We start from the raw sequence: 21,178 nt of genomic DNA on the forward strand, positions 1-21,178 counted from the left end.
ATATTTAAATAGACTATAATACAAGGGCAATATTAAAATAAATTCAAATACCAAAAGAAATTCCCAATAAATTTAAATTTCTTCCTAAAATAAAATAGAAATATAGAATTTGGCTCAATTTTAAACTAGCTATGAATAGCAATAGCAATAGACTTATATATTGTCCCACAGTGCTTTACATAACTGTCCGGCAGATTATAATATCAGCATATTTTGCTCTTATTTTACCAATATTGGCAGAATGGAAGGCTGAGTCAATCTTGAGTTGGTCAAGATTGAACTCTAGACTGTGGGCAGAGTTTGCTTGCAATACTCACTTTAACCACTGTGCCACCAAACAAACAAAGATCATACTCCATGATTATAAGCTGTTCACAATTTTAAATCTATAATATATCAAAGAGCTGAATAGAAAAGCAAAACATCAATCATAAATCTACCAGAACCAAATAAAACCAAATCAGGAGCTACATAATCACTCTGTCCCCAAGGCCAGGTCTTTAATAACAGAAGAGTAGGAGCCAGAGAAATGTCTGCAGAGAGATCATTCCAAATGGCAACAGGGTAGATATATTTCCTGATTCCCACAAGGTGGCACTGTTTATTTGACAGGTTCAGTTACATTATAAATAAATAAATGAATGAATGAATAAATAAAGGACCATACTGCATTTAATTTTATTTCTGTATCAACTAGTTCAAATGTAAAGGTATGCATTTTGGTTTGATACATCTTAACTGTAGGGGATATATAGTTTTTATTTTTATCTTATACCTAGTAATATTTCAGATTTATCACCCGGATAAATACCTGTTAACATATGTGATAGTAATAAAAATACATTAATGTCATAGACTTTTTTATTTTTGTACATGTACATCAACATTCTGACATTATTTTATACACAGCATTATGATCTGGTTATTACAAAACTGCTCACTGAAAAAAATTGGTGAGATGACTTTACTTGGGATTGTTTTAAACACTAACAATTAAATTGCTATATCTTTCCATAATGCAGAATGTTACATCCTGATAGCTTTATCTGAACTTTAGAGAATTGTTCAAGTATATTTTTTTCATTTAACAATAACTTGTTACTTTCAGTAATTCGGTAAGGCAAATTACAATATTTGAAATTTAAGAAGTTCAGCAGTGGATACAGACTCTTCCCTTTATTCTGAACTCTTAATTCTCAGAACTATACTTCTCTTCCACTGACATGTCAGTAACAGAACCCCAATATCTGGAGTTTTACATTCCTGCAATTTGCAGCCAAGAAGCAGATTATTATTGTTATACAGAATGTTTAGGCAGATTTTTATAACACTAGCTTTTGTAGCACAGTCATACATTTGCCACAATTCTAATAGTGTTTCTGCTGCTTTTTACAAGTTTGTACATTACCATCAGTTTTCATTAGAGGAAAAGGAAAAACAAGCTTTAGTTTAAAATTTAGGACACCAAAGAAATCCAATTGTATCAGATACAATACTAGCACTGTAGTACTTTGCACTAGATGATGTCCGTGACAATTGAAGACATAATTTTAAATTATTCTAATTAATTGGAGAATACTCTAAGCACTTAATATTTAAGAGATGTACTTTCAATCTATATACTTCAGCAAAGACCATATTCCATTTCTCAAGGGGCATGTTATTGCCACTACATAGTTACGTACATCTCAGCTTCAGAATTCCTTATTTGCATAGAAATCAACATCCTGTATAGCCAGGTCTGACTAGTATAGTCTTATGGCTTGATCAGTTTACCACGTAGGCATCATATCAGGGAACCACATTCTTCCAAGATGTTTGGAAACTTCAGAATGAATTTGATCCAGATTATAGTCACTATCTGGAATGAGCACTTCTTCCATAATGGATAGTTGTGTGAGTCTGCCTCCACACATCTTTACAAATTCAATAAAGCCTCGACAGGTAACTTCACATTCACCAAGTCCCATGGCAGTTAAATTCTTACAACGTTCAGCAATGCGAATGAGTTCATCATCCAAAGGCTGAAGACCATTAGCACAGACAACCAATTCAATAAGCCTTGGGCAGTTCAATCCAATGCGGCCAAGCATTGATTTACTTACTGCACGGCCAAAGTAAAGATGAGTTACAGGCGTTTCCTCTCTGAAGAATACATCAAACTCTTCCTCATATAGGAAGAAGTACATCACAATGTTGACTTTAGGGGAATGCTTAATCAGTGCATCCCAGCTTTGCTTTTTGATGGTGTGAAATTCAGTCTGTCCAGGATTCTCGCTTACAACATCTATACGGAGATGTTCCAGGTTAACATGCTTCTCACTTGAAAGAGCCAGCAACAGTTCGTCACTTAGTAGATGGTAGTTAAGAGCCAACTCCCTAAGGCCGTGACACTGGTCAGCAACACAAAGAATTCCTAAAAAAGCAGAACATTTAACAGATGTGTATAAAATATACTTCAATTTATTTTTTTTATGCTATAGTGTGCTTATATGCCCAGCAAAGTTGCAAATAATTTTATGTATTCTGAATGGGGGGAAAAATCATAAAAATGATGGGAAGTTCTACATTATTTCCTTTATTTGTTCAGAAAACAATTTCAGAAACCTGCAATTTCAGCAAAGAAATACTATCAATGTCTCAATGGGTTTATCATTTAAAATTTTGGTTCTCCCACAGTGACAAGTTCTAAACAAAAACACTGATATACAGTGTTAATCATTTAGAAAAAGTATATTTAAAATCAATAAAATTTCTTTCAATACAGCTTCAGTCCAAAACCATGCATAATAGATATAATCTGCAAAAAAAAATAATTGGTCACAGAAAGATATACTGTCTACCAGGAAGACAAAAATGTGGTGCAAGGAGGGTTTTTGGTTCCATTGCTTATGTAGTTTTAATTCTGCATAATTAAGATATTTTTGTGAAATCTTTTGACACTCATTAATTTGTAATTTTGCCTAATTTGATCTAAAAATAAACTAAATGCCTACTTAACTAGGAATTTATAAAAAAAACCAGCACATCTAGTGAGCAAAACTCTTCTCCGACCACCTCCTCATCTGAAAAACATGCATATCAAAATAGTAACTCTCTTGACTCTCACAGGACAACTATGTTTGTTGTCATCTTTTTTTAAAAAAGAACATGTGTTGTAAGTTGCAGCAGGCCAGTGACCACTTGGATGAAAAGGTGATTTCCAGAGCCTCTCCATTTATGGTGCTTCTGGATTCCTTAGCAAAGAACTGGATACAGAGCTGAGGAAGAGGACTATACAGGCTCTAGAAAGGAAAAGGTTTCTCTCTTTACCCCAAAGAGGATGAAGTGATTAAGTGATGAAAATTGGAGACACCTATTGAAACATATTGAAGAAGCAACCTGTTAACTTATGAAGAGAAGTGTACTTCTTTCCTGGGTCTCACATTCAGAACATGATTGAAAAGTTCCTAACTATGCCTTTCTACTGAGACACATTGACACAAATGATGCAGCTTGATATAGTCTGAAGATACTGCAAGGGAAAGGATTTCTCTGCCATAAAGCAATGAAGCTAGACGTACCAACAGTATTTTAAACTACTTCCTGTTGAATGATATGACCTTACAAGAAAGTCTACAAGAATCAAATAATTGGTTAAACATGTTGTGCCAATGGAAATGGTTTGGATTCTGATTCTTTGAGATATATGGAGACCAAACTAAAAGAATAGATAACAATGCAGAAAAACCAACATAATTTACTAAGCATTATTTAAGTCTGGTAGAAAGAAACTACCAGAAGAATGCATACATAGGTGACTTCACAGACTGAAGAGTATAACTTATTTTAAAAAAATATAGATCATCTATCTCTATCCTCAGAGTCGCCTGACTTAAGAGTGCAAATGGGCAGGGAACTTTCTTGGGGTTGCGGAAAGGACTGTATTGTAAACAGGAGAAGTGAAATGTTTTCAAGAAAAAAAGCAAGGAACTCCAGTTGCCTTTTGAAAAAGTATCTTTGAGACATGAAGTTACAAGCATATTATTGTATTGTACTAATCTGTGCTACAGACGGGCATGTCAGGCAGAAGATTACAAAGACATGTGAAGAGAGATCTAGTAATAATGGCAGACTTCAATTACCTGGACATCAGCTAGAAGACCAAATCAGCCAAGGCTTCCACTGTTGATTTTTTTTTTTTTTTGCAAAAGGTTGAAGGGGAAAACAAAAGATCCTCCTATATTTGATTTTAATCAACAGGGAAGAGCTGGTTGAAGAGCTAAACAGAATGGGAACACCTATTTATTTAGCGTATGGCACATACATGGACTTATAGTGGTTTAAATGTTAATGTCCAGCTCACCCAGCCATTCAAAGACAGGGTGGTCTATGTTGAAAAAAATCAGATATAGGGCCGGTATATAAGCTCTTGATGGACATTTGGACACAATGTGATGGATATTTTGTCAAGGATCACCACAGTCACACTGAGGGGTACAGCTCTAAATGGGAAAGTGACATGACATACTGGTTTTCAATATGCTGATCATACATCCACACACACATACACAATATTTCAGGAAAGCTAATGTCAGCAAACTCTAGGTGGGAATATTAGATGGGACCCCATACTAGATAGTATCCCACCAATACTAGGTGGAACCCCATGGACAGCTATCCTAAAATTAAAAAATATAGGAGAGTCAGTAATGTTCCCAGAATATGACCAACTACACACCACTCCAATGAGAAGAAAGATGGGAGAATTTAAGAAGCCATTATGGTACAGGGTTTTGGATTAGATGATTTGCAAAGTCCTTCAGATCTTATGTTTTATGATTCTATGAAATTCAGAGCACTCCACAGCAGACTGACATTACCAAACTAAAATCATAAACCTGCTTCTTCATTTAAAATATATAGCTTCTGTTGCTACATCCAAAAAGCTGCTCTAAGTTTCTACTTAAGAATGAACCCAGGAGCTGCAATGACAAGAGTAAAAAATGGCATGGAAAAAAATTCTATATAGCAAGATAATTTTGAACCCAAAAGATAAAGGCAATGCAATAACAATAGTTCATTACTCTTGCCGCAGTGTTGTATTTTTGTTTACTTGAGTTTATTACTTACCAGCAGGTGACACATGAGGGCAGCTGCTCATTTTAAGCAATTTTAAAGTGTCACTATTGTTAGCAACAAGGACCTTCAAGGATGGATCATCTACTGGTGTATCTTCAATCTTAATGGAAGATAATGACTTGGAATTGATGAACACTACTGTCAGCGCTGATACAAAATGAGCCTATTCAAACAAATTAGAAAAGAAACATTTCATATATATCTCCTATAGAGTTATAAATTCACTGTATTTTTATTAAAAGGGGTAATATTGTCAGTTCATATTTCTAAAAAGCTGTTTAAGGAAAACTTTTTCAGAAGGGATGATTATATAGAAATATTTAATGAGTCATTACCATAAAATACACATAGAGTAGATGATTTAGAGCTATTAATATTGAAGAATAGACCCTTAACAATCAAAGAATTTTCTTTATTTATGAGTACACCAGGCCTGAATGCAATAACAACTACTCAGCAGATCAAATTCAAACGGCGTGGTAATAGCATAATTTTGCCCAAAGTTTACAACCACTTATGTAATTTAGATGAAAGAAAAGCATTGAGCAATAGATTACCCCCCCTCACCCTGTCTGCTGAGTTGAACATCGACTGCAGTAAATTTGAGACGCACACAGAAAATGAATTGTGGAAAGGGGATTACTGTGAAATAATCTTAATTACATCGATTTATGAAACAACCGATTTGAAATAATTGTGAAGAAATACAGTTTGAGTGAATGTTCACTGTAATTATATTGAAAGGAGTCCAATGACATGAGGATAGTTTTTTTAAAAAAACACTCTTCTTTTAGATTTTATAATCAGAAACGGTGCTTTAAAACTTCCCCAACTCTAGTCAGTATGATCCTGGGGGCTAGTGATGTGAATTATAGTATACAAACTTGAATGCTTATTTATCTAATTTAGCAGAAATACGCAGTACATTTGCAAGATAATGAATCAGCAAATGGCTAAGATTTTCAGAAGCAACCGAAATGGTAATATATCACCTGAATATTCCAGCTCTTACAAAACTATTTTACGATACAGGATATATACAACATATGTTTTAAAGAATATGGATTTGGAGGATTCTATTTCAGCAACCTCATCCCATCCATAACATTTTTTCAAACTTGGTATATTTTCTATTTTTGCCTATGTACTGATCATCAAGTGATGAACATAATACTAATGTAGTGTTTTCAACTAAACATGTACAGTATATATTCAAAAAAACTATAATTCTTTTGGTCACAGGGGTTGTTTTCTCAGACTAGCATTTGTCAAGATCTAAGGTTTTCATAGCAGAACCTGCTTATTTAAATTATAGTGATATCCAACTGTGCTGTTCCACTTGTTGTAGCAATACTTGATTCAGTGAATGGAAAAGGATGGGAAACAAATTCATTAATCCCTTCTTTATACTGTAGCTACTTCTTCACTTTGTTCCCAAGGATTGATGGATCTTCTTGAAATGACAAGGGACTGCAACAGAAAGAGAGGACTACAAAAAGTCCTTTTTCTCTCAATTTGTAAATGTTCCTATTGTACCAGAACTTTGTTCTTAAAGCAAAACTAATCAATGAATTATTTTCAAAGGTGACACATGGGGGTGGGGGCATGTGGGAATTCTATAGGCTGTGTTTCCAAATATATATGCAGCATAAATATATATGTAACTATCAGTTTTCCAAGTTCATATCTTTGCAAGCAATACCTTAGAAACATCCATAAAACTTGGCTTTGCTGTTGAAATTAAGCCAAGTGTCTTGATAGAACAATTCACCAGCTGAGAAAGAATATCACATGCTGCTTCTGCAGACTCGGTACTACTATCAACCTGGAAAAAAAAAAACAGTATTTCATCAAGATAAAGATTATCTCATGCTGCCATTCCTTTCATACTTCTTTCCTAGCTTTAAAGCATATTGGAACCCTTTGATCCTCAGGGCTACTTAAGCTTTTCATCGGGTAATTAAGGTTAACCACTCATCACCTACAACTCTTGAACAGAAAGGTGCCCAAATATATATATAGAAGCTGATACAGGATTTCAAACAAGCATGTATAAATTGAACACAGGTGGTCCTTGCTTTGCAACAAGTGGGCCTAGCAACTAAGTAATATGGCCATTAAGCAAAACCTCATGTGACCACAATGGACTTACAACACCATTTTCATTTGGTTGTTAAGTAATGACATAGGTCATTAGTGAGACATCTTGTGAACACAACTTGCAATTTTAAGATTGGCTTTTCCATTGATTCTGCTAATCAGAAGCCAGCTATGAAGCGTACAAATAGTGATCACATGACCGAGGGATGCTACAACAATCATAAAAGCCTACTGCTTAATCTTGATCATGTGACCACAGGGATACTGCTATGATTGCAAGAGCAAGAACTGGCTGTAAATTTACTTTTACAGTGCCATTGTAACTTCAATCTTTGCTAAACAGGTTGCTGAACAGGCAGTTGTTAAGCAAGTTCTACTTGTACATTTAAAAATATAAAAAAATACAAGGAATCACCGTGCATAGGATATGCCTGACATACTATTCAGGTGATCAAGATTGATTCATTTTTAAAGAAAATACACTAAGACTTCACTCAAGAGACAGTAAAAGACAGTCCCTTACATGTTTATTCCCAGATTTCTAAAGTTAGATGTGATGAGAAATAATGATCTATATTTCACTCTGCTTCTGTTTGGTCTGTATATAAAGATGTCTGTTAACTTGTGCTGAATGTATATTGTTTGCTGCCAGCAATTCCTCCCACACCTCCTGCTCTGAAGGACTGGGGGGATTTATTCATGTATTTAGTGTATGGCATATCATACACGTACTAGCAATATATATTAGCATATATTAATAAATTAAGAACTGGGGGATATTGTGAATCACATCAGGGTTGAAGGGAAAAGGGGGTAAGGGAATGATTGAGCTGGAATCCCCAAATCTACTTTAACACTCCTAAGTAGCATTTTTTCAATACTTCAAGTAGGCAATATATAAAATAAGCTTCCCCACAAAAAACTCCCCAAGAAAATGCAACCCAAGGGGGGAAAATATAACAAAATGCAGAGTTATTAAAACATTCTTTACCTTGAAGCTTACATACTGCAAATGATTAGCATGTCTCTTGATAATCTGCTGAATAAGATCGGGATGAGTAGACTTCAAGTAAGACGTAGCAGGCTGATTCAGTTCAAATTCAAACTTTCTCCAAAGATCAGGGATATGAAATACTTCATTCCATCTCCGGCAAACTGAAGAGGCTCGAGCACGATCAACAAGAGGCAGATACTGAAAGATTTGCAATACTACATGGATGGGCAGGTTTCCCCAGTCAATCAAGTTGAAAGAATGAGATGCAGCAAACATTGAGCTATAAAAACCAGTTTTTTGCTTTTTTTTGCTTTCTAGTGTTTGAAGAATGGGATTTTCATATTTAACTGTCTCCTTGATCCTCTTCATACCGATGACAAAAAGAAATCACGTCAAATACTGTTGAATTGTGTAGAATTGACAAAGGTTTCTGTAAGTTTTGAAATACAGTTGATCTCTACAAAAATAGGGACAGAATTAAAGGACTTTCAGAATGCAAAATCTGTCAATATTAATCAATATTTATACAATCCTTATTTTTAGAAAGATTACACGCTGTCTGAGGGGTGAATGGAAGCCATTCAAATCCCAAATTTTACACTGGTCAGTTAGATGTCTTCTGCTGACATCCAAGAAAAGTTGTGGCTGACTTAAAGATTACTTCTCCCTCTCTGGGTTTAGTAAAGTGGTAACTATAGGCCTTTGGAAAGCAATTTATTTTATTTAAATAGCTGCCCATCTCATGACTCTTTGTTCCAAATTCCACTGTTATATTTAAGGTGAGTCTTGAAAATGCCAATTTCAGGATTTTTTTTCAGGGCTTTGAAGATGAAAACTGTCTAGCAGTGATTCCTAGATGATGGCATGTAGCAGTCTGAATTCCCAGGAGGAAAGGGGTGCATTTCAGAGGAATCAGTTTCGAAAGATTCTGTCTTATAGGTGTGGAAGAATAAAGAAATGTGCTTGGAAGAATCACGTGTCTTTCTTACTTTTGACATCTATCTTGCCAAACTAAACACTCTTTCAACATGAAGCATACACTCTGAGAACTATTAGGGAGTGGCTATCTTCACCCTCTTTCTCTTACATGAAGTATTTGGACTGAGCTGCCTCTTATTCCTTTGGAATCCACCTCCACCTTCCAGGAAATCCAGATTACATTCCATCACACTTGATTTATTCATCTTCATAAATCTCCCTTATTATTTTCTTCTTTACAAAGGCTTAAAAACTGTACTAAAAATGGCACTGAGGGTGAGAATATAGAATATAGGTTTACCTCTCAGAAGGTTCCTGTCCTCATTCCTTTCTAGGAAGTTGGCAATCAAATTCAGCTATTCTGTCACTGAATTTTGGCAGTGCAATCTCAGAGATCCAGGGAGCCACAAAAGTAGTTGCAAGTTAAACTGCTGCACCCATAGTATAATACAGAGTTCCCCAAGCTTTCTGGGTTGGTGGCCCGGGGGGACATGAATGTGTGCAAATGGGGCTGTGAGCTGCGTAGATGGTAGCACCCATGGCGATGCTAGCACCTGCATGTCACTTGTGGTGATGCTAGCGCAAGCGGGGATGCACATGCATGCTGGCCAGCCACTCATGTGACCTGCTGGCCAACAGGTTGAGGACCCATGGCATAACAGATTCTTAAGTTAATTTTCACTTCAGGCTCCTTCATAGAAAATTAATTTACCACTGGCTATTGTGGATAAACTGTAAACATATGTTTTTCCCCCAAAAGAATATGCATAATTATCTATATACAGTTTTCCTCTTTCCCGAAAGGAGTGTGGAAGGACTGAGGGAGAAATCAAACTTTAAACCTCTTGAGGGATGCCCTGAACCATATACTTTCTCCCATTCCTTTTAGGTAAATGAAACTACATGGTAAGATCATCCAGTGGCATAGGGTCAGATTTAATCAGTCTGCGGACAACACCAACCTGTACCTCTTAACCGTTGGCTGAGTAAGTGACACTATTGAAGTACTTGCAGGTGCATAGAATCTGTCTCTTTAAATGGGGAGAGTAACATGCAAATCCAGCAAGATGGGAGCCACTGTGGGTTTGAAAGTCAGCTGCTTCCTGGGAGATTCCATTATTAATTTTGAATAACTTTGCACTTCCCTGAGCAGTTTTAGTTCACAGCTTGGGAGTTCCTGCTTTAGTCCTCTGAATCCTCTAGAGTCCCAGCTCCTGCTTTAGGAGCAGATGACAGCTACTGCTAGGAAGCCTTTGCTCAGTTCCATCTAGACTGCTCTGTTCTGGAATGGCAGCCAATATTCACTGTCTACTCATGCCTTATCTACTTTTTAATTGGACTACTGTAGTGCACTGTACCTGGAGCTACCATTGAGGAACATTTAGAAGCATTCGAGACATTTGGAAGTTTAGAATGCAGTAGCTTTGGTAATGATGGATGTTTCTGTTGCCAGTTGACTTCCAAATACAATTTAAGAAGCTAGTTGACACTTTAAAAACCATTCATGGTTCAGGGCCTGGATATCTGCAGGATCATGTTCTCCCTGTAATATCTACTTACATGGCAGTATCTGTGAGCTCCTCACATGTCCCCCATAGTTAGAGGATCACATTTTTACGACCACCACGTATATATGAACATTCAGTCACTGTTCCCCTTCTCTAAAATAGCATTCTGCACATTATGTGATTGGCCCTTTCTCTTTTAAGAAATGGGTTGTTCCATCAAGTCTGGGGGTTAGGAGGTAGGGCTGAGCACATTCATTAGTTATGTCAACTTGTGACTGATGAGTTTGTTTTTAGCCAGGCTGCTATCTTATGTGCAGTGTTTTTGTTTTTAAAAAATGCTTTTTTCTTTTTCTTTTAAGACTGTTAGCTACCCAGTCCTGAATTTGAGATAGGCAACCATATAAATTGAAATAATCAATAAAGTCAAGGAGGGTAGATTGTTCCATTGGCTTCTTGTTTGGGAGACTTTCTTTACAACTGTTAATATTTTTAATTATGGCTCCTGAATCATATTTCTAGTTGCTATTTTACATGATTATGTGTTTTAACTGTTCCATACAACCAGAATCAGCAGACTGCAGCAAGCCTATAAACTCAATAAATTAATACATGCATATTGAAACTTAAAGAAACTGCTTAATACCAGAAAATAAGTTTACAAGACATATCATAAAAAGACCCATTTAAAAAAATAAGAGGATAGTTTCTTTTTATGTTTTTTCTCTAATTGGCAACAATTTGAAATTTTGACCATGAAGCTGAGGCTACTGATACTGAATGGATAAATAATGTTAGTTTCAATCAAGTATTTAAAGTATGCTTAATTTTATACGATGAAATATTTAACTCATTCCCTGTATATACAAGTTTCTAGATTCCAAAGAACATTTAATAGAAAGACTCTACTAGAGACCTATATAAAAACTAAAGGGGACAAATGTCAATTAAAAAGGGCAACATTGGATTGGTTGAAAAGCTACTATGTAAATTTCCTTATTCAAGTGTTCATCTCCTCTTTCCCCCTTCATAATTAAAATGTACAAAGCTGCTAGTAATAGAGACATCTGTTTTATAGTATTTATGTTAATTATATTTTTTTAGGCAATTATTAACTTGTTGAGCCCCAATCCGGGACTTGTCATACCTGGGGGGCGGGGGGGGCTGTGTGCTGTGGTTCTACCCTTGGTCTGGCCCTGGACTTTTGAGACTTGTTAAATTGACTAAGTAAGAATGTCTAACTAAAAATTGTCTAATTAATTGCATGTTAAATTGCAGCTGGCAAGTAAAATCTTCAAAATGGCATTCTCATTTCCTTTGATGGAAAGCTTTTAATGAAATAAAAATTAGGATTAATGGTTTCAAATTTATTTAATAAATTTATCATTTTATCAACTATACTGGACTTTCATTATCAGTTTAATCAGTTATAGCATAATTAATTAGTCTGAAACTTAAATCCAGGAATAAAACAAAAAGAAGTGATTAAGACTACATATATTACAGTAAAACTTTATATGTATGCACATGGTAAAACAGAATGGAAAAGTTGTATCTGAATACATAATCCTATCTGCATCTCTTTGACCTATGAAATATATCGAGAAATTCTGTTGTACAGTACAGGTTCTAAAACTATTCAATGCATACTATTTCAGAGTACAAATTGATGTTACATAAAATGTCTCCAACAATGTAATTCCATGCATAAGTGAGAATGTTTATTAGATTTTTATTCTGCCTTTAAAAATAATTCAAAGCAGTGAACACACATAATATTTCTTCCTTCTCCTATTTTATCCACAACAATCACATTGTGAGGTGGATTAAGCTAAGACAGAGTAACCAACCGAAAGTCACTCAGCCATCTTTCATTCCTAGAACTGAGTTCTGGTTTTCAGGCGAGCATCTTAACCATGATAATCATTAATTTTTCTGGTCATCAGACAAAAGACAGTCTGGATAACCCTTTTCTTTAATTTACTATCATGTAACCCTTTCCTGGGTTTAGGTAAAGAAAATGCAAAACAGAATGGACAGTATAATAGGATTTATTGAAAAGAAGCATTTATCTCTGGGACACTGAGTTATCTTTCAGGTAAGCTGAAATACATTGAACTAGTGCAAGTGCTATAACTGAAATTCATTTTTCTCAAAAACTGGATAAGGGCAATTGTAAGCCTAATTGTTTGATGCCAGATCCATTAAATTTGTCTCATTGAGATTACTAGTGAAGAAGTTTAAAAATAAGAATGGCCTAGGAACAGAACAGAACTTAATTAGTCCAACACCTACTGTTAGGCCATGAAATGGCATTCCTCCTACTCATATAAGGTATCTTCACCCCCAAATACAGACCAATATTCAGAGGGTTATTAATAAGAGAACCAATAATAGAAAATAATAAATAACAAATAGAACCAATAGACTAGTTATCCTTGTCAACCTTATTGTCTATAAAAGAACCTTCATAAAGAACAAGTTCAGGGATATAAGATACCTGACACTCAATCTAAGCAATCAGAGTCACTTTCTCGTGAGATGGGCAGAACATACATTTATTTATTCAATAAATAAAATAAAAATAATGTTATAGTATATTAAGCCCAACTACTGCCATACACAAATTTATTAGTTCCTTAACAAAGCTGCAATTTTTCCTCCTGAAATCAGTGTGCCAATTAAAAGATTAGTAGTTGTAGTTTCATGGTTTAAATCTCTGTTGGACCACTGTAGCCAAATATTTTTGAAATATTAAAGATGTTCCCACCCATCCTTTCACCCCCAAATCATGGCATTTTCTGGAGGCAAGATAGACTGGAATCCAAAGGTTCAGACCATTCTGAAAAGCAGTTACCTTCAATCAAGGGATAACATTGCTGAAGATATCTCTACTGCTATCATCACTGTTGTGGTCAGAAGAGTTCAGCCACCAGGGATGTTACTCCAGCAACCGTTGCATACACTAAGTTCACTTAAAAATATTTTGAAGAAAATATTATATTTGAAATGTATATAAATATATACATTAATACTACTAAATTAGAATGACTAGTAAATAAGTCACAGAATGTAATTAACAATATACTGTGGTGAGAATTAGTATGAAAGTTTGTACTAGTTTATATGGACATATGAAAACTTACTGATAAGAGGAGACATTATTAAATTCAAGAAATTATAATTCTCATGATATCATTTTTTTAAATACATGCAGGCAACTATCTGGCAGAGGATATACAGCAAGCATCATGATAAGCAGAACTATGGATGAGGTTCAAGATTCATATCCTTCTCAGGAATCCTTACAAGTATGCATGTTTGTACATGCATTTGTAAAATCAAATGGGTCTGATGTACGAATCACAGGTACCTTTGAGCCACGCCCTGAAAGAGTTGCAGAGTCAACATACAACTCCTGTTTTAAAACATGCAATCAAGCAAAATACAACAGACCACACTATCAATGTTTTATTATTTCATCCTTTGATTAAAATCTGTATGTATTAATACACTATGTATAGATTGAATAGAAAATCAAGCCTGTATAAATTTTTCTGCTATTTTTCAGTTTTAAAATGGAATACAACAGAATACGGCAGACCCACTGAAATAAATAAACCAAGTAACCAACCAGTTTTCCATATTATACCTTCTGGATCCAGGATATACAACCCCAAAATGTTTTGTTTTTCCAGTCAACAAATAATTTAATTGGGTAGAAGAATAATGTGGCCTTAAGTTCTACCCTTCAGAAAGTGCCCAACAGAAATTCTGTTCTCATGGATGCCATTTTTACCAACAGATTGGTTGCACAGCACTGCATTCCCAATTGTAGTATTGGGCCTCAAAGTTTCAACTATGTTTCCCCACTCAAAATAAGATCTAACTGGAAAATAAGCCCTAATGTGTCTTTTGGAGCAAAAATTAATATAAGACCCAGTCTTATTTTTGGGGAAAGATAGTATGATTCCATCATAAAATTCTCCAGAAAATAACATTACATGGACCACTCTAGTACTGAGGACATTAATAAGTCCACTATGACTTCTGTTAATGCATGGTAATAACACTCTTAATATTACTCTAATGCTTTAAGTAAGATATTATACATATTATACTTATATTTCAGAGATAATATGCATTATAATGCAACATAAAATACTGGCTAGGTCATGAAATGTAAAAAACAGTTATATTTCTTTTCAGCCAATTTAAGTACAGATCAGAATATTGTAGAGATTATTGACCTGTACATCATAAAACTTTACCTGGTATCTTATTCAGAATAAAACACAACACAAAATATTTCATATAGATTTAAGTATGTTAAATTCACTCCAGCCTGATGGCTAGTTTCACAAATCAGCTGGCCTTGCAGAGGTGCACATGCCCCTATATACTTCAGAAAATGTGGAAATTCCTGCCTAGCACAAACACCTTTCTGGTGTCTGAACATCCATCCCATTGCTGAGCAGGGTGGAATCTCAGGAGAATGATTGACCTGTGAAGTCATCCACCAGAGAAAACTGACCTGCCCAGTTTAAGAAACCCATGGAAGGGACTAAGTTAGGGTTTGGAACTAATGCTTGTTTAAGGAGATTATTTCATGTTTTGAATACAAAAATATCCAAAACTGGTTAACCATATGAAACATCACCATATAGCTAATTAAAGAGGAAACTGAAAGTTATCATGGATATTTTTCAGTTGGATACTTGTGATATCAAAGCACCACAAAGTCTGAATTATTTAACAGTGGTTTAAAAGATTGCCTGTATTCATAAAAATGCTATGGATGATACTCTTCAAGTGCATGCTTGAAAAATTACAAAATCTATATTATGTACAATATATTTGCTGACAAGAAAAGTTTCTGATATGAAACAATGTAAAAAGAAATACTTTTTCCATTAAGTTCCTTAAAGATGACATCACTTGGAGAAGAAAATTGATTCTAATTTCTTTTATATATAGTATAGTGAATTGAACCGCATATTTTATCTGTAAATCATTATTTATTCTGATTGCACTGATATTACAGTACAAGTGTATTACAAATTATATTATATACAGAGCTCATCTGCGATACAGTACAAATAATTCTTCAAGCAAATGCACTTTGATTCATATTTGATTAATATTGAAAAATATAAAGGCTACCAGTGTTAATAATTTTACAGTATTATCTGGAAATTCTAAGGAAGGAAGCTAAAAAAACCTCTATGATTTTGTGCAAACTTAAGAAATTGGTAGACAAAATATGTTCTTTTAACTTTCAGAACTCAACTTGCAATAACAGAGAGAAGAGTGCCATGGATACATATGTGTGTTTAGGATAATTTGTAAATAACTTAACACACCCAAGCAATTTGTTACACCCCTTCTCTTGACTGTGTGAGTGCTGAATGGAAAATGCCCTACCACCCTTCCTTCAGCACTTTGTACTGTGTTTCTCAAGCTGTGAGAATACAGTGTAGAGCTATAGTTATAGTGTATGCATCTTTTTGTCTCCTGAAGCAAGAGAGAGAGAACAGTTTCATTTGCGCATAAGAAACTCATTTAGCATTATAAGAACCAACTTGGCAAGCCTGTTTCAGAGTAATCCACTTTGGAAGATTCAGCTTTCGCTTTTTGCGAAATGCAATTTAGTATTTATTGCATCCAAATTCAGAAAATTGTGAATTTTAACTACAATTATTGAAATCTTAGCCTGAAAACCAATAATTACTGACCAAATCTAAGCTTTCATAAGAAAGGAAATGAAAATTTCCAATTTCTTTGTGGCTTTACTTATGAAAAAGTAAATACAAACATTTAAACTCATCAACGTTCATCTGATAACATTAAACTGTAATCATTTATGTGCAAAAGCAACAGCAAAAACAAATAGCTAGAAAATAGCTCTCAAGGCTTTTATGACAGAATGCCAGCTTTGTAACATATGGATATGGATATGGATATGGCTATCAGATTTGGGCTAAAAAATTCAAACATTCACTACAGGTAGTCCTCAAATTATGACCATAATGAAGCCTGCATAGTGGTTATAAAACAGGTCAGACAGATGATCAACCTGGTTTTATGACTTTTTTGCAGTGGTCATTAAGCAAATGCAGCATTAACAACATTGTCGTTTTCAGTTAAACTGTTGTTAAATGCAATCACATGATCACAGCATACTGCGAACGGATGTAAATTTGACCATGATGCCAAGCATTTGAAATGTGGTCACATGATGGCAGGGAGGCTCCAACAAGGATAGCTTCAGATTGAGATTATAAATCCCCCTTTTCAGGTTGGTTGTATCTTCGACAAGTCATAAATTGAGGACCAACTGTACATGACAACAAAGTGAGTATCCAAATTTCATTGCTGTTATCTAACAGTCATATGGCTGCTTATGTAGGATTGATTTTCACCAACTATCTTCATCTGGTTACATTTTGGAAGCATGAATGAGGCTCCAATGCTCATGTTTTCTAAGCAGACTGCTCTAGCATAAATAAGAATGAGGAGACTAAAACTACAACCTTACAAGCATTTCAAAATTTGAGCAATGTAAAAAATAGGATTCCTCAAATATATGTCTTTTTTTACTTTATAGTGACATTGCAAAAAAAATATTTAACATAATGATAATGTAGGCACTGAGAAAAAAAAGATGAGAAAATTATCTCTCCATGAAACATTAGAACTTACAATCAATTTTAGCCAATTGGCAGGAAATTCAGAATAGGCAAAAAAAGGAAAAAATACATATGGCATATTTTGTTGGTATAAAATTCAGCAGTAGCCATTATTTAAATGGCTTTTAAAGACAATTAGATAAATTAAGTATGTCAATAGCTAGTAATCATTATGGCCATGTTAATATCTAAGCCCATCAGCAATATGCCAATGAATATCTGTACAAAATAGAAAGGAAAAAGCTGGTTATATTTATGCCATCCATGTGGATGCAAGAGCATTCTAGGATGCAAGATGTTGAAGTTTGTTAGTAATATAAGAATAGTCCTGATGAATAATCAAACACTAAGCTGCAGTGAATTAAATGTAGATTTATACCATATAAGTATTCATAACATGATGACAACCAGTGTTGTGAAGTGGCTAAGATGTTAGACTTCCACTGGGTACAGAGTTGCCCCAGAAGCTCACTGGGTGACTTTGGACCAATTACTCTCTGTTTATCTCTGTCGAATTTATACCCATAGGTTGTTATGGGAGTTAAAAAATGAGGACAAAGCTATAATACTTTGCCTTTATCTTCTGAATAAAAAAAATCAAAATATAAATCTAGTTAATAATCAAATAGAATTAGGTTATAAGACACGATATTTTTCCCTGCCAGTGGAAATCAATGTTGAGAATCTAATTCTGAGTAATATGAGATTTATCAAGATTTACCAATGGGTTTGGCGAAAAGAAACTACTCATACTAGAGCACAGGGTTGAAAAGATACACACTAATTAAAAATGCTTATTAAATGCAGATCAGTTATTTAAATAACTGAAAAAACAAATATCAATATTTGATTAACAATCACATACATTTTGAGTATATATACACCTAAGTGTAGAAACTGGCTATATGCCTGTCATGACATTTTGGATGCAATATTAATATATTAAATGCTAAATTAACCAGAAATAGTCATAGAAAGTTAAATTAATATAATTTCATTATAGGACTCTTCAATTTCAATATTTTCCAAGATATATGATAGTCTTGCGGAAGATATCTTTTTTGTTTACATAACAATAAAACAATATATACCTGTAACAATAAAACAGAATCAAGATGATTGTTAGATTCACCATACATATTTCTGGGGAAAAATATATAAGCAAACTTTTATGAATGTTTTAGTATTAATTAAAATGATAAAATTAAATACAGTGAGGCTTTGAAACATCTTTCTGTAGGAGTATTTCCTTACCTAAAATGCCGGTCCACGTTACACAATGCTGGATGAATGATGTTCATCCCAATGGTTAATTGTGGCCATGAGGCAATTACCTGCATCTGCCTGCTTGCACTTCTAGGCTATATAAAACAGTAAAGAAATTCTATTATAATCTGCCAAAACATTACTTCAGAACAGTTTTCTCAACTTTTCAGAAAATGCAAGAATGTAATCATCATTACAATGACTCTAGTCTCATTTACATAGAGCAGATGTCTACAAACCTGTAAACTTTAAGACTTCTGGACTTCAACTCCCAGAATTCTCCAGCCAACATAGCTGGGAGTTGAAGTCCACAAGTCTTAAGGTTGCCATAGTTTGGAAAAATAAATTCTGTAAGTTCTTCCTTACAGCCAGGTTAATATGCTATCCTGTTGTATCTGAGACAGGAGGTAAGCAGATTGATAAACTGTACTGCCCCCTAGTTATTTCATGTCACTGGCCTCACTCTGTTCTGGCATTCTCATGTCACTGGCCTCACTCTGTTCTGGGGAGAACTAAATGGATTATTGTAGTAACTGTTTATCTTCAATAACTATAATTGTGTTAAAAAGGCAATTTCAGTAAAAAAATTAGAGAATGCATTTTAAAACATATGCTACCAAATGTACCAAATTACACGCAGTTATATATTGACACTATTTCCTGCAGCTGTCTGATAAACTAAGCACAATTTTCTCTGGAAGTCTGTTTGCATACTCCAACTTGCAATGAGGACTTCTGCATTTGCACCTTTTCAAAACCTGCCAGAACAAACAGTAGCCATCATAGATGTATTCTTTCATGATGTATATGTCCATGTCTTCGTGTGTGTGTGTGTGTGTGTGTGTGTGTGTGTGTGTGTGTGTGTGTGTGTGTATATATGTTTTCTTAAGCTTTCGTGGGTATTTACATGTATGGTATTCAGCTTTGTTCGGGTATTTTCCCACGTCATTGTAGTTGTGCTTTCAAAGTTGTAGCAAAAGTTGTATTCTGCCGAAATGTTGCTACAACTTTAAAAGCACAACTACGACGTGGGAAAATACCCAAACAAAGCTGAATACCATTTATATACACACACAGACACACACACAGACACACACACATATGTCAAAATAATACAATGGCACTGTTAATGAGATAGCACCATTAATAGCAATAGACTTATATACCACTTTACAAAGCTTTACAGCCCTCTCTAAGTGGTTTACAGAGTCAGCATATTGCCCCCAACAATTTGGGTCCTCATTTTTACCCATCTCAGAAGGATGGAAGGCTGAGTCAACTTTGAGCCTGGTGAGACCATTAACCTTTGTAACATGCTAGCAATAAAAGACATAGAAAATGAAAGCACCCAAAGTGTCATCTTGACCCATTTTCAAGATGCACTGACCAGACTTACATAGATGTTGGGGGGGGATGCAGTTATGTCTAGCTGTTATACGAGTGTTTACAAACAGCTGTGGGAAGCACAGCCAGACACATGGAATTACATCAAACAGATTTTCAGTTCATAATGAATCACAGACTCTGGATGAATTGCTGAGAATTACTTATTTAGGCTACCGCTTGACTTTTCTTTTTCTTGACTTATAATTGCTTTATTGTGTGCATATCGTCACCACCGCACTCAAAACTCACAGTTTTGGCCTTATTCTTTGCTTTTTTCTTTTTTTTCCGTTTAGTGACCTAACAGCGATGAAACAAAACAACAGGTATCCAGGAAGAGCTTCTAGGCGAGAGATCTCCATTTCATCCCTCCCTTTTGGGTTTACCGTTTTACCTGCATCAAGTCTTTCTCTTGCGGGGAGAAATCCTCGCAAAGACAGGCGTCAGATGAGGCACACAACCGTCCCAACCCTCTCCTGAAAAACCACGACTCTGAAAGTATTTTGGTCCCCTGAAGCTATTCTTAGGGATAGCTTACCTGCCTGGCCAGCCACCGACAGCCGCCAAGCCAGAGTGCAACGTAAACTACTTGGGCCGGGGAGCTTGGCAAGGAAGGCTGGTCAACATCAGAAGGCGGCTTCCCACGCGAGCTACCGGTACGTCCTTCCCTTCAGTCCCTTCTACATGTCCCCGCCGCTAGTCCGGACCTCCGAACCAACTGGCTCTTTTTCCCGAGGCTCTTTCTCTACCTTCCAATCTCTGCTGACCTCACCGGCCTCCGCAGAGCCAGGCCCAGGCTTCTGGCGCAGAAGCCAGATCTCGCCTAAATGATAGGCGCCCCCCCGCCTTCCCCGCAACTTACGTCGATCGCCGCGCCTCAGTCCGCCGGGATTCAGGCAGCACAGCGGCTGCGAAGGGGGGTGGGGGGGCAGAGGAGCCGCACGCGACGCCACCGAGACCCACTTCCGCGACTACGGACTAGAGTGGGTGTTGCCGCTTGACAGCAGTTTCCCCCCGCCCACCGACGTGTTCTTCCCGCGCAGGCGCTTGCCTTGCTACGCACCCGGTTGACCCAGATTCGGGAGCTCGAACTTCTCGTCGCTCGCTTCCGCTCCCTTGCGGACGGCGGAGGTAACTACCTT

The 21,178-nt window shown here is 35.8% G+C and overlaps 1 protein-coding gene across 5 annotated transcripts; it reads right to left on the minus strand.

Moving 5' to 3' along the window:
• Positions 1 to 654: 654 nt before the first annotated feature.
• Positions 655 to 21,009, minus strand: LOC113433766 (F-box/LRR-repeat protein 21-like). 5 transcript variants are annotated; one of them, XM_087924364.1, is made up of 7 exons: positions 20,899 to 21,009; positions 18,642 to 18,748; positions 13,556 to 13,663; positions 8,213 to 8,672; positions 6,824 to 6,946; positions 5,113 to 5,284; positions 655 to 2,416 (listed from the first exon to the last, which is right to left on the minus strand). In XM_087924364.1, exons 4-7 carry the CDS (start codon positions 8,582 to 8,584, stop codon positions 1,773 to 1,775), a joined length of 1,311 nt encoding a protein of 436 aa, XP_087780490.1. In that variant the 5' UTR covers positions 8,585 to 8,672; positions 13,556 to 13,663; positions 18,642 to 18,748; positions 20,899 to 21,009; the 3' UTR covers positions 655 to 1,772. The 5 variants fall into 5 exon arrangements, with proteins under 5 accessions (XP_087780490.1, XP_026552298.1, XP_087780491.1 ...); XM_026696513.2 differs by having other exon boundaries at positions 13,556 to 13,672; XM_087924365.1 differs by having other exon boundaries at positions 20,575 to 21,009.
• Positions 21,010 to 21,178: the final 169 nt, after the last annotated feature.

The sequence above is a fragment of the Pseudonaja textilis genome, chromosome 2, assembly GCF_049901715.1.
Source record: "Pseudonaja textilis isolate UNSWEBS1 chromosome 2, rPseTex1.2, whole genome shotgun sequence".
NCBI classification, from domain to species: domain Eukaryota; kingdom Metazoa; phylum Chordata; class Lepidosauria; order Squamata; family Elapidae; genus Pseudonaja; species Pseudonaja textilis.

Coding starts and splice junctions, on each gene's coding strand:
- LOC113433766 (XM_026696512.2), bottom strand. CDS start 8,584: ATGAAGAGGATCAAGGAGACAGTTAAATATGAAAATCCCATTCTTCAA. Junction 6,947..8,212: donor TGCAGTATGTAAGCTTCAAG/GTAAAGAATGTT, acceptor TTTTTTTTCCAG/GTTGATAGTAGTACCGAGTC. Junction 5,285..6,823: donor GTTTTATGGATGTTTCTAAG/GTATTGCTTGCA, acceptor TTGTTTGAATAG/GCTCATTTTGTATCAGCGCT.